The 17,609-nt window shown below is 33.2% G+C and overlaps 1 protein-coding gene across 1 annotated transcript; it reads left to right on the forward strand.

The window, feature by feature from the left end:
• The first annotated feature begins 4,983 nt into the window (after nucleotides 1-4,983).
• On the forward strand, nucleotides 4,984-7,361 carry LOC143203713 (protein charybde). Its single transcript, XM_076415975.1, has 3 exons — nucleotides 4,984-5,179; nucleotides 5,510-5,864; nucleotides 6,317-7,361. The coding sequence occupies exons 1-3, from the start codon at nucleotides 5,137-5,139 to the stop codon at nucleotides 6,399-6,401; spliced, it is 483 nt and encodes a 160-aa protein (XP_076272090.1). The 5' UTR covers nucleotides 4,984-5,136; the 3' UTR covers nucleotides 6,402-7,361.
• The last annotated feature ends 10,248 nt before the right edge of the window (nucleotides 7,362-17,609 follow it).

Here is a 17,609-nt window from a genome sequence, read left to right on the forward strand (position 1 = left end):
AAAGATTGGAAAGGCACTTAAGGGCGTTTTAGAATATGTCTCTAGGAATGTTCGTCTGGTCGGTCGATCGGTGTGGCTGTCGACGCGATTGTTTGTCTGAACACTCACTACTATTCGCACGGAAACAGCGGCTAAATAAAAACTTTCATGTATTAAATACTATATGTGTTCGACGGGATGATGGACAGAATATTAGGTTAGGTTAAGGTACGGAACGGAAGCGTTATGAAAGTGGTGGTACTGTCACAAGGGTAGAGGAAAGAAAAAGAGACGTCGTCGTGATGGTCTTTTATACCCGAGGACAGCATGGTATTAATTCACCAGCATGGTCAACCTTTGAATTTAATGTAGATGTAATTGTGGTGGCCCAAAAGGGTTGTAGCGGTCGCTACATCACTCCCCTCTTAGTGGAGCTTCCGTGGAACGTAACTCCATGTGGTGCAGGTTCCTGAGCACACCGACAATCACGTAATCAATCGCCCAGGGACTGCTTATGAGATGGGGATCGAACTTTAGCCAGGAGTCTTTCGGGATCAGCTGCCATCGAAGGAAGAGTAACAGGACGTAGTTCGTCTTGGGGCGTTCCGATTTGTATTAGGGTACTTGTAAGTGTGGTACCTTACGTGTTGCGTTTCGTAGTGCAACGATGAGTTTCCGTGGTATTCGTCCATCACGTTAGTCTCGTGGAATAACGTCGACCAACTGATGTTGATGGGTTCCGTTCCTCGTGCTATCATTCCATGCACGTGTCGAGCACCAGTCGAGTGGCTTGTGTTGAACTGGTTTATCTGTTAGGCACTTCAATCACGTCGGGGTCACCAATTGTAGGAATGTTCTTCTGGTCGGTCGGAATGTGCGGCTGTCGATGCGATTGTTTGTCCGAACACTCATTACTATTATTTAGGTGAAGGAAGTACGGTAGCACTGTGGAAGTGGTACCGTTACAAGGGCGTAGGGAAACGAAAAGAGAGCGAGTCTTCTATAGCCGGGAACCGTATAGTACTAATCCATCAGCATTGAACCAGCCTTTGAAGTTGCTGTATGTTAATGGGTGGAGGCGTAAAGGGTTGTAGCGGTCGCTACAGTAGAAATATTCGTCTTGTCGGCCGGAATGTGTGGCTGTTGACTCGATTGTTTATCGGAACACTTACTACTATTTTTCTGGAAGGAATTCGCACGGGAACACGTGTACGAAAGTGTTTGCATGTCTTTTTTGCGATTTTTAAGTGTGACGAAACGATTTTTAGATGTGAGCATTCTCTATACATTATTCTTTCTTATCAAAATAGCGAAAAAGAGCGAAGAGCGAAAATATCATTTTTAAATAGTGAAAATTCAAATTGTATTCTAGTTTTAAGTATACAATCTTATGTATAAGATTTTTGCATGTTTTTAAACTAGAATACCCTCTTAAAGAAGCAACCAAACTCAAGGAAACAAACATTAACAAATACAACACACTAAGTGTTGATTAAATCCGCCGAATTTACTAGATAATTTAGCAGAGAACTGATACAATCATGAATGAATTGTGATATCTAATAGTCATAGCGATTGGATTTGGTTTGACTCATGTATCAACGCTATCTAGATATCAGCCAACTTGTTAACAAAGTTGTATCATCGACGTTTCCCAATATTGCATCAGCAAAACTCATTTTGGTATTATTCTTGTTGAATTTTGATTTTTAAACTATTCAAAGCGCATTTTCTGCAATGTTGTGTCAGATTATTTCGATTATTACATCTTTGCAAAATTTATACATAATTATATTGATTAAAATAGGAAAGGGCTAGTAATATCAGTAAAGGATATTAGATCTAGTAGCCCTTGGAACAAAAATAACCGTAAAATAACATAAAGCTGCGTCGATATTAGTATTACAAAGTATAAAAGAATTAACAAGCTGAACTTTGTAATATATTTAACAACCAACTAATTAAATTATTTTACTCAGAATCGCTGATATTTTTGTCATCCCATTTCCATAAAATGCTAGTGTCGTTCAAATTTTCGTCGTTCAAATAACAAGTAATAACGCTAAAGTACATTAGATCTAGTAACCTTGGAAACAAAAACAATTTTGCATTAATCTGCCTTGATTATTAACACAACATAATTACAGAATCAAGGGAGCACATTTTGTAACCTTTATATTCCCTATTTAATTTCTGGGCAAATAATGAATTCATTATATTATTTAAAACTCATGTTTCACAATATTGCATCAGCAATTTTAGATCACCCCATCGCTTAAATTCTTATCTCGCTATTTTGAGTTAAAATAGATGAAATTAGTCAGTGACGCCAATAAAGTGCAGTGAGTCCAGTAGCCTTTGAAACAAAAATAACCCAACATGAAAGCCCATAGATCATTAGCCTAATATTATACAAATTAAGGGAAGACATTTTGTAAAATTAATGTTTTGCTAAAAAATTTATTAAATTATTTTTTACTCTAAACACAGTAAAAATATTTCTATTTTTTTTTTGTAACAAAAATGATTACATTATATTAAAACTGGATATAATTAAGTTAATTTAAAAAAAAGTACAACGATCACCTTCAGTAATGAGTATGTTAGGTCTAGTAGCCTTGGAAAATCCATACAAAGTTATTAAATATTATTAAAACTTAACATCATTACAAAATCAAGCCAGCACATTTTGTAATCTTTATATTTCCCTATTTTAGTTAACTCATTAAATTATTTTAAATGCATTTTACACAATATTTCGTCAGTAATTTCCAATCATCCCATCTCTGTAAAATCCTAGTCTTGATATTTATATTAAAGTAGGAAAAAATTACGAGTATTACAGTTAAAGTACATTAGATCTAGCAGCCTTGAAAACAAAAATAACCTAACATAAAGCTGCTTTTATAATTAAATTAAAATTGTTACAAATTCAAACGACCATATTTTCTAAGCTTTATAAAATGTAATGTTCCCTGTTTTAATTTAGAAAAAATTCAGTTTTTATTAGCGAAACTATTAAATTATTTAAAAATGATTTCATACAATATTGCTTCATACAACCCGATCATCCCATCTGCGTAAATTTTTATCTCTTCATTCTGTATTAAAATGTATAAAATTGGTCAGTAAGACCAATAAAATGCATATGATCTAGTAGCCTTGGATACACAAATAATCCAGCACAAACGCGCATCAATGATTAGCCTAATATTATTACAAAATCGAGCGAGTTTATTTTGTAAACTTAATGCTTTGTTAATTATTTTTTTAAACTTTTATTTACAATGTAAGCAGTCACAGTATTTCTTGTCTGTAAAAATTTTGGTTTAATTATAATAAAACTGGATAAAATTCAGTTAACTTGAAAAAAAAACAACGACGGGCATCAGTAAAGTGTATGAAATCTAGTAACCTTGGAAACCTAACACTAACTTGAGATTATTAATACTTAACATCATTACAAAATCAAGCGAGCACATTGGGTAATCTTTATATTTCCCTATTTCTAAAACTCATTTTACACAACATTGCATCAGTAATTTTCGATCACCCCATCTCCATAAATCCTTATCTGACTGTTTATTTTAAACCAGATAAAAATTACAGTAACACCAACAAAGTGCATCAGATCTAGTAGCCTTGGAAACAAAAATAACCCAACGTAAAATTACACCGATTATTAACTTAACATCGTTATAAAATCCAGAGACCACATGTTGTAATCTTTATATTTCCCTTTTCAGTTCTGGATAAACAACGAACTCATTAAATTGACTTAGACCCATTTTACACGACATTGCATCAGCGATTTCCGGTCACCCATCTCCGTAAATGTTTGTCTGGCTAATTATATTAAGATAGATAAAAATTAGCCAGTAACATCAATAAAATTGCATTAGGTCTAGTAGCCTTGAAAACAAAAATATTCCAACACAAAGGCGCATCGATCATTTGCCTAACATTGTTAGAAAATCAAGGGAGTTCGTTTTCTAATTGTTTCTATTTTGTTAAACTGTTTTTTAAATAATATATTTCATATAATATAAGCAGTAACATAATTTCCTCTCAACTTTATTTAAAGTGAAAAAAATTAAGTAAATTTTCAAAAAAAAATACGACCAGTATCAGTAAAGTGCATTAGATCTGGTAGCCTTGGAAACAAAAATAGCTCATCATCAGAAACCCGCTTCGATGTACGAGTATTCGTCTAACGTTGTCAGAAAATCGAGCGAGTATATTTTGTAAGCCCGATAAAATGTTATGTCGCTTTGTAGTTTGGAGACGATAATTAATGAATTAAATATATACAGGGAAATATATGAATAAAACAGAGGAGTCGTAGTAAACAATTATTTAAATCGTTCATTTGTTTAACTCGAACGCTATTTGAAACCGCGTTATCAATGATGTGATGCCGGGTTGTCTATTAATTTCAATGAGATAAGTACGCTTATTATGGAGTTGGTTATTTTTAGATCTTAACCCGCTCGATTTTTGAAACAATTATGATACGTGTAGCAATTAAAGTGGTAATTTCTCGTGCAACACCTAACGCGAAGGAAGAAATGAGCGTCGCCACCGGGTCTCAAACAAACCGAGATTAATTTCGAGTATCTTTGTCGAGGCGGAAAAAAATCACACCACCGTCGAGAAACAAAAGAAAATGATCCCTACACCGTTCGATTCGACAAACACCAACATCTCCGGCATAGTAATGCACCGGGATCGCTTCGAATTAATTAAAAAACCGTCTCACATCTCAAAACAAAGAAAACCATTATCTTTTTTTTTTGGTACAAGCGATCAACAACTACAGGCTTCGCATCACGTAGCCACGCACCCGATCCGAGCGAAGCCGAACGAAGCCGAGTGCCGATACAATTTTGTCGTATGGATACAGTGGCCGTGCGCTGTTTCTCTTGTGCTCGGAGACCGAGAGAGAAGGACGACACGACCGGTTTGGTGGGGGTATAATATTATATAAAATCGTGTAGTGCGGCCGTGCACTGACAGTTCCGATCAAGCTTTAGAAGTGAGAGTTTAGTCCTTATTGAAGAGTTACTAGCCGGCAGCCGGTATTTTGGCCTTCAAAAAAAAAAAACTCTACCCTTTTGTGATATTTAGTTGTGTGTCCGTATTTTGTGAGCCGATATCATGGAGGTTCTACCAATTTCTAACGAATTTTACATCAAAGATGGTAAGTTTTTATTTTTTAAATTTTTTTTGGTAAAAAATCGGATGAAAATAAACGAAACTGATGCAACATTCGACTAGTATGATAGCTACCGGTAATTTCGGTGTTGTTAACTAATCGCTGTCGTTTAATCAGCTGTTTGACCTTCTGCTGAGCGCTTGGTAACAAGACTCGGAGATTTCACCGACAAAAAAGTCGAATCTCCGACGAGTTGTCAAACCGTTTTCGCGAATACGTCCGATTTCTCCTGGAAGTCAGTCGGTTATATCACTTTCGACGATTCGACTCGATCTCCGTTCAGCGACTAACCTCTCGTCGTTTTTTTCATTCCAGCGCTGACCTACTTCTACTCGGACTGCGCGGAAGAATCGGCAGTGGTCGAGGCCCTAGCTAAGCGTCTCGAAGCCGAGCTGAGGGAGGCGAAGAACACGCATCTCAGCGTCGGCGAGGTACTGCTCCCGAACGGGCTGACCGTACGCATAGCGCAGGACATCTTCAAGGTGGCCGACAACGAGCCCTGCGGCCTCCGCGGCTGCACCCTCTACATCAACTTCGACGGCGAGGGCGGCTTCAACAAGCGCCTCTGCACGTTCAGGTGCGATCCCTCGACACCGTCCACGTTCGAGGTCCATCTCACGCTGAAACAGAGCACGGCGGGATGGAGTAACATCCTTCCTCAGTTCATAAAGTAAGTTCCCTTGTTTTTTGGCTGTAATATTAAGATATTTGTCGTGCACGTAGAGTGTGAAAAACATCAATATTTTTTAAAATGTCTAAACAAAATCAGTATTGATATTTTTGGTAACTATTAAAAATAGCAATATTATGTTAAACCTTTAAAATTGAGTACCATTTTTTTCCAAACAATTATTTGTAAACCGTTATGTAAAAATAAGTACGAAAAAAGCTGTTATAAACCTTTTTAAGATTAGGTATCAAAATGCTTTAAACCATTAAAATTAAGAACCATATTGAGATTTTTTCAACGAAAATTAAATTAAGAAGTTTCAGGAAAATATCGATTTTTATTAGTTAAAAAAGAATTTAAAATTTTATTATTTTTTTATAGTGCTGATATTGATATACGACTAGGATGATATCAAAAAACGTAAATTATTAACGTCTTTCCGTTTGTTACAGAAAAATCACTCGAGGTGGTGCCGTGATGATCAGCAGCGAGTACCAGCTGGTACTGAAGAAGCTGTACCGTTCCTCTCTATATTAGAGACACGGGGGCGTTCTTACTAACTTTGTACCTATTTCGGATAATTCTAAGAAGACTGAGGTTTTCTATCAATTCACGTTGAACTATGTAAGACCCACTAGAGGGTGATATTTATATCATATATTCTATGTTTTTAATTATTTTTGTTCAGTCATACATGGTGATAGGGGGGACGAGCGAGTACCGAGCGGTACCTGTCCGCCCGTCCGGACCGGCAGCTATGGCTCGGAGACCCTGTCTCGTACTCCCCGTTTAGTGTTAAGTCAGTGATAGTATTTGATAAAAAATTTGCCAGTGCAAAAGCAACGCAATATAAAATTTTCATTTATATTCTTTTTGTGACGAACGAGAATAGAAGCTCGAATATTTTCGACGGTTTTTCAGTGAAAATCCGCCTGAAATTGTGATATCGTTGAATGTTAATTCGGACCGGAAGATTAACCGGCCGAGGCCCGTGGTTCAAAGCCCACGTCCGCCAGTAGGTCTCAGTCACTCAGAAACAAACAAATTTAAATCCAAATTATTGACGTGACTAAAAATTATTGTAGATATATATTCGTTGAATGTAATTTTGTAAGATAATAATCTTTTGTGATATTAGATTGTGTAACTGCTAAGTTACGGAGAGCTAAAGAGCTGAGTTCTAACGGGAGGAGAATCGGAAAATCCGATTGGCGTGTGTGACGGCCTCTCCCCGATGGCCTTTTTCTCTTATCGTGGCAGTTCTTTGATTTTCCGAATCTCTGTTAGAACGATTTTGAATATTATTGATCTCAAGCAAGAGTCAAATATACCCATAGTTTGACTAGCGTAATAAGGTTATTAGGTTTTTCTACGGATTTTAGATGATAGTTTGTCGAGGACAGAGTGTGATAGCATTTTTATATCTGTCGATGAAGCTTTTTTATATTTAAAAATAATACAAAAAGAGTCTAGACAAAATAAATCTTTATTATTTTACTTTTGTCGTTTTGATTCCCTTTTCCCGACTTCCCCAATAAATAAATAAATTAATTTTGCGAAACGAGTGATCCCTAATTGAAAGTTTTCACAGTTCATTTTCTGAATATGTGAAGCATCAGTTTTTTTTCTTGAAATAGTATATTACTAATCTCAACTTGAATATTACTCTCATATTTTATTTATATTTCCGTTTTTCGGCCCATCAGCCTCTTGGGCTATTTACGGCAGAGAATATAATACGTTATAAAGTAAATACATAACACATAATAGAACACTAACAGTATAGAGTATGTATAAATATAAGTTAACTTAAAGACTTTTAGAATAATAAATATATTGAATTGGAGTGTAAACGGATATAAAATCTAATTTCTTAGTGGATGTTATTAGTACTAGAGCAGGTACGTTATGCTTCAATGACCTCGGCATCCATCCCGAGTTGTTGCCTTAGAACTCCATGCTTCCAACATTCTAGAAGGATGTGCTTAACGCTCATTTCACGAGTCTGACACTGGTCACACAGGGGAGGCCCTCGCCCTTTCAGCAAGTGTTCATTGGTTATTATTATTATTGTCTACGGTGCTCTATCCGCAGTCTAGCGAGGATACTCAATTTGAATATACTAATGTTATTGAAGTTGGTGAAAGACCCTCTTAATCTCCCATAACTTATCGTTCTTCGTAAGGAGGTCCCTATAGAGGGCTTTCATGTAAGTTTTAGCGTCATCCTTGCAAAACAGCACTCTTAGTTTGGTCGAGTTTTCCCAGTATTCCTCTATGGGAGGGGACCCTACGATGAAGTATTGGACAAAAATATGTTTTATTTTTACTCCTTGATTTTGTTTCTTGACTTCCAATCATTATTAGTTGAACTGAGTATATCAATATTGAATGCATTAACGTACCGTTATAAAAAAAACGAGCGTTCTACAATAGAGAGTTTTCGTATTTTAATAATGACTATTTTAGTATTAGAAACATATTGACGACGTTTTTTTTCTTGTTTGGACATGTTATTCAGTGCCTTAGAAGATTTAATATTTATTTCTGGAAACTCTTAATACCGAATCTCTACTGTGATAAATTGAAATATCATTGATCTCGTGTGTGATAATGTATAATGTAATAATTCAATATTTTATATGAATGTATCTATCGTTGAAATATTTTTAGTATCTAGAAGATTAGAAGGAAAATTTGTTCTGCAATGAACGTATTTAATATAAATTTGAAATAGAAACAGCTGAAGTTCAGTAGGGAAACCTAACGTTATTTTACAAGACGAGCTATCTTGAATAAGTTTGTAATTGGGTACGCAAGCATGGGGAATGTTATATATTATTGATGGCATAATTTATTTCCCTATAAAATAGAGCTTTTACATTACCTAATTTTTGTTATACAATTTTTATAAATACAATTTTAATAACCTTTTTTTTCGTTTTGTTTTCATGTTTTCTATCAGACAGTTTGGGTTGCTGGAATGGTCTAATGTTAAAGAATCTTAGCGCAATCAACAATATTCCTAGATCAGTTCAAAGATGAGTATTTTTGTTTGTTCTGGTAAAGCCATATCAAGACATACGGTGATTATATATCAAATATTAGAAAGCAATGTATAAAAATATATATTAAAATGCTCAATGTAAGTGTGAGCCATTTTCGGCTATGAGTATTTGCCAGTGAACTAAACCTTTATAGATTACTGATTTTAGTTTACTATTGCTATATTTACTGGAAGAGTTTATTATAGCTTTAAATACAATGTGAGATTGTGCCATTTAAATACAATAACGTTTAGTTTTAGCATAAAAATATCGAATTTTAACATCCCCCTTTCTATTATGGATATTTGTCACTTTTTAATATAATAGTCTTCCATTATTTTATAATTTTTTTCGATTCATCATGTTATATATAAAAAATAAATATAATATTGGTTTACAAATTATATTTTTATACTTTTTTTGATATATTTCAAAGTCTCCTTTTACCAACTATGGGTTTATCTGGACTGGGTCTAAAGTTTAACGTGGGCTCCGAACCACGGTCCTCAGCATTAAGCCTACCTACTGGCGAGTGACCAACTTTAGAAGACATCCGGTCTTACCCAGCCTGGTTACTGGCGTGACTGGGATCATTTTCCTTGTCGGATTTTATACTCTTGCCTAGAACACTCACAAATTTTAAACAATCACAAACATAAATTTACGACCATGCCCCGGTAGGATTCGAACCCGCGGCTATCGCAACAGTAGGAGGTCCGTCACCTTTGCCACTGCGCCACCAAGCCGGCTTTTTCTGTGTTTAATATGATAAATTATTAACAAGAGTTTAAATTTAAAAAGATTAAGATTGATTGTTTCAGTAAAACAAGTGATCTCTAATGCAGGTTGTTTTCGTCCTGTGGTTTTGTCGTCTTTGTAATATTACTTCAGTCGATTTTAGGAAGGTTACTACATGAATACTTATTTCTTATATTTTTATTAATATATATTTTCTTTTATTTCCGGTATTTTGCTCAATTAATGCTTATTATGTAACAATGCACAAATTATCGTGTTCCAAATTGGGGTATTTTTAGTACTCTAATTAAGTACTAACATAAATAAAGTAATTATTAGTGCGTTACTTAAACTGTTTAATATTAAAAAATTGAGACCTGATACTTGCAGTATAATGGGTTACGCAGGTAGTCCATCGGATTGGTACCCTCCATCTGTTATGGCCATAAAATGTTTTAGCATGCGGCAAGTTAGAACCTGTTATTTGGGTATCCTTTTTATCAATAAATATATAGAATGACGCGATGAAAATGAACGTAAATAATAAAATAGTTATAATTTTAAGTACAGAAATGCAGATAAATAAATAGATATATTAGATATCCTTTAACTATATAAAATATTCCGAAATTATACAAAAAATTATCCACGGCATAGAGTGTTAAATATATCATTTATGTCGATACAAAAGCCAATCGAGAAAAGAAGAGGAACAACTAGTAGAGGACGTTGTAATTTATATCGAAGCTGTTCGAAAATATATAAAAGAGCAGCCATGTAAATAAGGTTTCTCTTTTGTACCTAAGCCATCAGCCATCAAAGTCGTGGGTTAATTTTCTAAACGTAAAGAATAATATAGAAGCAGCGAAAGTGATGTCATAAAATATAATACACAATAAATAGAAAGGATGAACAGAAATGGAAATACTAAAATAAAAGATACCCTAGCGATAACATTGCGAATGGCCAGTTTTATAGAACGAATACCAAATTACTTGTCCTTGAAAGAGGAAAACAGAAACAAGAAAGGAAATGTTTAGCTTACCAAGAAATGTGAAGGAATGGGTGCATGTTATTGTATCAGAAGCATAGTATATAATCTCCACGAAGTATAGCTTCGAATAGTTTATTATATATTGCATTATTTGCTTTAGAGATGCAGAAAAAATATCGATATTTTTCGGTATTTTTTCAAAATAAATTAAATATAATTTTTAATAAACCTTTACAATTGGCACTTAATTTTAAAAGTACATCAAAAATATCACTGCATTTTAAAATATTTAGAAAAAAACATTTTGGATAATTTTTCAATACTTTTATTTTTTCTTGAAAATAGCGATATAATTTTTGTAAAACATATATTTTTTCTCCGGTTTATCGATATTTTCTCAAAAATATCGAAGACGATATATCTATGTTTTCGTTATATCGATATATCGATATGTTTTTCGGTGGCCAACACACCTAATTTTCTTATAAGATTCTTCCAGTGATTAGATCAAATCTGAGAGATTTGTCAGAATTAATTTATTTCAATAAGATTCGCTTTACTTCAATAATTCGGTAGATCTGTTTGAAATGAAGTGATAGGAAAGTAATTATATTATTTTTAACCACAGGTATTTTGGATGGGTATGAATTAGTTCTCTTTTTAGATGTTTAGAGGAAACTTAAGTTTTATCACTATGTTTAACGAGAGGATCATGTTGTTTGGACCTTTTAATCTGTTCTTGTTATTATGCTGAAAGAAAATTCCGTATTAACTAGTGTTAGTAATTAAATAGTCTAAATATTATTATACTCTTTCTTCGGTCTTCTTGTAGAGTTATTGAATTTTACCTTGTTTTCTCTGTTTCCTTTTTTGTGCGATTTTTTTATCTAAATGTGGAATTTTTTTGATAAAGGCATGAATGATGATTATTTCTTTGAGCATGTAATTAAAACGCTGCAAATTTATATTAACTAAAGTTAAATATGGATCCCAACATCATGTTAGAAAAAAAGCAAAATACATTAGAACCAAAATAAAACAACTATACTGGTTAGTCGAAAGAGAGTCTCAACTTGATCTAAAATCAAAGAGATTTATCAGACAATCATAAAGCTAATTTGGACCTATCGGGTGTAAATATGGAACTGTACTAAACATTCAAAACAACTAGTCAGCCAACACTGTCAAAACAGAATTCTTCGATTAATTACCAATGCCTATCGCTACGTAACTAACGAAGGCACGATGACCTGGAAATCAAATGGATTTGCGAAGTTATCCAAGATTTAGCCTTAAAACACGAAATGAAATTACTAAATCATACTAACGGAAACAATAGTACTGGACAACGCGCAGGATACCAGAAAATTGAAGCGAAACAAATCACACGAACTTATTACATAAAGTGTATACTTTAGGGTAAATTAAAGTACAAGTAATTAAGTAATTAAAGTACAAATGAAATGTAGTAATAATTTAATTTATAATTAAGATTGTACTAAGCATATTTAATAAAGATATTGTAAAAATATTGATCCCAAGTCTATTTAAATATATTTTCAGACAGGCTTAAAAGCTATATCTAATAAATAAGGCGTTGTGGAGCATAACCAGCTTTTCTAAATAAAAAATATGAAGTTTAATTAGCTACTAATCACGTATCAAATTAACGAGCCCTAAACATGTTACAGTAGTCATCTTCCGGGATTAGAAATACGTAATAGGACTGATACAACGCAGCAAGAGCGAAATCAATAACTAAAATTGGGATGTGGTCACCCTCCAATATCGGTATAATAGGAAACGGCTAATTAACAACTTGACTAATTGGCTATACCTTTCCTTCAACAAGGGAATTGCTCATAACTTCATATTCAGTAATAACGATCTAAATGCAAATACAACAGAATTATTTAAGTGGGTAAATCAATCAACAATTATGGTTAAATAATGATGGATATAAAGTTGCAGAAAAGGTAAATACTGGTGATACAAGATTAAAATATAACACTTATATATACTATATACTTATATTTAGGTCTTTCCTACATAAATGTATATTAATGTATATTAAAAAACTGTTAATATTACTGGAGATAGCTCAGATACTGCATCAAAATATAAAAAAAATCTTGTATCGAGTAGTTTGTTTCTATCTGATGGACAGTATTCACTAGTAGATAAACAGTCATAACGATCTAAATGCAAATACAACAGAATTATTTAAGTGGGTAAATCAATCAACAATTATGGTTAAATAATGATGGATATAAAGTTGCAGAAAAGGTAAATACTGGTGATATAAGATTAAAATATAACACTTATATATACTATATACTTATATTTAGGTCTTTCCTACATAAATGTATATTAATGTATATTAAAAAACTGTTAATATTACTGGAGATAGCTCAGATATTGCATCAAAATTTAAAAAAATCTAGTATCGGGTAGTTTGTTTCTATCTGATGGACAGTGTTCACTAGTAGATAAACAGTCTATTCAAAGTAATTTTGTACATACGTCATATACATTTGTGACATGAAGACGTCGCAATGTTGCCGCATCAGATCTGAGTTTTAGTTCAGTTTGGCTTTAACATACACAACAGTTAATAGGTTAGAGTAATAGCCTCTTATCACCAATGCTTTCAAGAATTTTGCATACATCTGACAACCGAACAACTTTGTCAGGCTCGTTCACGTATTCGAACGCATCAGACAGCATTGTGTCTCTTTTTAACTAGAATAAAATGAGAAGGAAAATATTGTCTGATTCTAAAACGATTTTCAATTTTCGAATTGTGGGAGGCAATACATTAAACATATTGATGACGGTATATAAAATAAACTTTGAATAGACTAAATGTTTCGAATTGTTAACTTCCTTCGGCAATAAATTTGTTACCTAACGTACTAAAGAATGTTTGGAAAGGTTCTGCTTTGATGTTACGTTTAGGTGGACAATAAATCGTCCATGAACTTCATCGATTGTTACATTGGTTGCTTTACTGTATGTTTCTCTTTTGTAGTGACCTATGTCTTCACGGATGATTATGGCGGTACCGACAAGGACGTTGTCATCTGAATGTTTAGTATAATAAAGAGCATATTTGGGAATTTCCTGCTAGCGTTTATCTGTTATCATCTAATATATGAAGTGCCAATGTGGGTTCAATTGTTAAGTCAATTTAATTTGATATATTTATGCCTTTCATGTGAGATCTGTTAATCTCGAAATAGTTACTCTGCATGATATAATGTTATTCCTATACCTTTGAGGGAGTATTCTAGTATAGACAATTTAAATAGTTTTTTTTTGTATTTTTAATGTTGAACCCTTTAAGAATATACATTTAAGAGGATTTTTCAAAATTCATATTATTTCCGGAGATATTTTTTAGCTGTTTTAGTGACGTGGTATCTGAAAAGGAAACTTTAAACGCGTTTTCCTCGAAACTACTTTTTGATTGGCATGACATTTCAAGTTTTACTGCACAATTTACTTTAAATTTGGTGTGGACCTTCTTTATGCATTCTTCTATCGTATCAAAGTTTTTTTAATTCCACTAAATTACTGCTATTTGAAATAACGGTACAAAAATGATTTACACTTCTTAAAGGGCTAAGTTTTAATTTTTACTGAGAAGTAGTACTATCTTAGTATAATTTTAATTTACTACTACTGTTGTCCGGTAGCTGTGCCACGTTGTTGTGATTTAGCAAAACTATTTCATGTATTAAGGTGAAATCTTGAATAACTTCGTAAATCATTTGATTCCGAGGTCATCGTGCAGCTCCTCGTTAGATGTAACGATAAGCATTAGTAATTAATCATAGAACTTAGTTTTGGCAGCGTTGAGTTACTAGCGTTGGCTTTATGATTATTTGATAAACCAATTTCTTTGATTTTAGGTCCAGTTGAAAATATCTTCCGTCTAACCAGTTAACTCTGATCTGCTCTGATTTTTCTTTAACATGATGTTTGTAAATTAACCTACAATTAACTGATTTTGCTTGAGGAATTGGGTGTCCGATAAGGGATATAATTAGCTTTATGTCATTTCGCTGCAATGTAAAATTTACATGAATACATGGATAATATTTTCCAGTCTCTAGTCCATTTGTACATCTTGTTGATTGTCATTTGTATATTTTCTCTAGCCTCATGTAGAGGTATATCTTGATAATAATAAGTGTGTCGACGGCACATGTTCCAAGTACTGTTTCTTTTGTTGTTAGGATAGAGACTTTACCCTTGGAAACTCCATCCATAAAGCAATAGAGAAACAACTCAATAGGGGACTCTGGTGAAAAGCCTTGCTTTGGCCAACATCCAGAGTAATTTGATTGGTCAATTTATATCTCCATTATGGGCACCTGTGAGTAAAATATTTTGCTGTTAAGACATTTGATTGGCTCTCTGATAAAGTTTGGCACGTGACTGCCCTGACGACACGTTTAATTGACCAACAAAATTTAAATAAAAAATAATTTAATTTCTGAACTAAATTAATTAAATAAAATTCAATGAATGAAATAAATATAATCTGTAAAACTGAAAATTTTGTATAAAATAAATGTAGTATAAAAATAAATATATCTATAAAATATAAATATTATCACAAACAAAGAACTTTGGAATAAATCAAAATTATCTCTTCTTTTGTTAGCTCTTTTTTTCGTATTTGTTTAGGACCATCAATTTAATAGGATCTATTAGAGTTCTGGCTTTTTGTTTTCTTACACTGAAAGGAAACTTTAAGTCTATCTGTGTTAAAATTATATTTACCTGTTTTATCGAAAAGTATATGGTGCATACTATTTTTAACGTTCTATCTGGAGGATCATTAAATAGTGTACAATTAAAACGTTTTAAATTTACATTTTTTTAAAAAGATGTTTGACAAAAAATATTTTGTATTATCAACGCGGCAATATCGTGAGATAAAATAAAAAAGATAGCTCAAAGAACTACTGACAGTATAATAAAACAATTTTCTGGGACATGTGATATTGCCTTGCCTCGCAATTGAAGGTATAAAGTGAAGATACAATTTCTCAAATCCTGGTAAAATATCCCCCGTTAGTATGGAATTAACCCTCTTCACAATTTCCTATAGGCAAATGATATGACAAATGAAAAAAAAATGAATGAAACGCTATGAAAAAAGACTTATAAGTACTTTAAACGATTTGTCAAAGATACTAACTGAAGGGTGTATATTCTTCAATCCATGAACTCTGATAGAGCCAAGAAATTCCAAATTATCTTGATTAAGTAGCCTTAAGCCAATATATTTATTCCAATAATTAACATTTTTTTCTTTAATTAAATGAACCCCCTCAAAGTGATTATTACATTTTTTTTAGTTGAATAAAATTGTCCTTATCTGGGCAATAAAATTTAAGCACTATTTAATTCCTGAATCGTTTTGCAACACAATTTCTAGAGTATTGAACTTTGGTAAATCCTCTCTTAAAAGTTTTGCATTCAGTTGCTATTATTTTAGTGGAGTTTCAACTATCAAATAATTGATCCAAGAATAAAAGTAAATGGCCATTTGTGTAGCTTCTTTCGGAAAGGGATTAATTTCTAAAATTAAAAAATAAATATTTCATACTTTATATGATCATTAATATGAATAAACGTACCTCAACTTACAACAACAAAATATGTTGTAACGATTATAAATTTCTTTGTTCGATAATCCAGTTAATTTGGGATTTTTAACATTATCAATCATTTTTTAAAGACAACTAAATACTTCTTCGAAGTAAACCGACTGTGGATTTCTTTACTATCTGTGCTTCCGGGTACGCAACACTTTCTAGATCGAGAATTCAATTTACTTATTGTACCACCGTCTTGTAAATACTAATGAACTAATAACTTGATCTCTAAATGTTATAAAACTCTAAATGCACTGCTCCTTATGATAGGAACACTGAAAATGGCGCCCGAAACAAATAAACAATAAAGACGCCATAGAGACGGAGTGAACCAATCGGATCCCGACGCGGCTCTTAACAGGTCAATTGAAAAGTCCCCGGTCTACCATAGAAAAACACTTTTTTTTTGGAAAAATTGTTGATACCTTTAGCATGTCTGCTATTTCATTTTAATATTTTCGTCGGTAACAACCTCTTTTGGGCGTCCACTACGTTCACCGTCTTCGGTGCTCATTTCACCACGCCTAAACTTAGCACACCAAGCGGTAGCGATATCTACATGTTGGACGTCGCGAAACATTTTCTCAAAATTTCCAATAAAGTTAAATCTTTATTTCTCTATGACTCCAGCCCAAATAAAATTAAATATTGGAAATACCCCTTCATTCCAAATTGGAAATCTGGCATTTTAAAAGCAGTTTCTCAAATCATTTTGGTATCACAGATAGCAGGAAAATAGGTATGTAAGATCCGACTTGTTCTGCCTGATTGCCAGGGTCTTTAAATATAAATATTAGAACCAACATAAAACATTTCGGAGGATGCTTCAATCTCTTTGAGAACATGAGAAAAAAAAAAAGATTTTTTCAAATTTCTACAAAAATCCCTTAATAGTAATTACCAATATGTAAAGAATTTTTTAAAAAATCTGATAGTGCAGAGCGACAGAGAAAGGTTGTTAGTGAAAGTTATTCTAAATAATGCTTGAAAATCATCAGAACACTGTCCATTGTTGTTGCTCATCAACTAATCACCGCCACTCTTTTCGTTTATTATTCATATTTTGTATAATTACGCGATGTGCTCTTTTGTTTGATCCACGTTGCGAATAAATCAACGTCGACTCCTTACGAAATGTTCTATTTAAACTATGCAACGAGCGATGTGTCGCCCGCCGCCATTGCGCACTTCTTATCAGGCCGGAGAGCAATGACTCGCCTGGTTTGAAAAACATCGCTGGAAAGGTCTTAATTGTTTTTTATGTAATGCGGCTTGCATGCCCGTGTGTGGGTGCT

Source organism: Rhynchophorus ferrugineus, unplaced genomic scaffold (assembly GCF_030347505.1).
Source record: "Rhynchophorus ferrugineus isolate W39M unplaced genomic scaffold, kcgeb_rfMv2 rfM1, whole genome shotgun sequence".
Classification (NCBI taxonomy): domain Eukaryota; kingdom Metazoa; phylum Arthropoda; class Insecta; order Coleoptera; family Curculionidae; genus Rhynchophorus; species Rhynchophorus ferrugineus.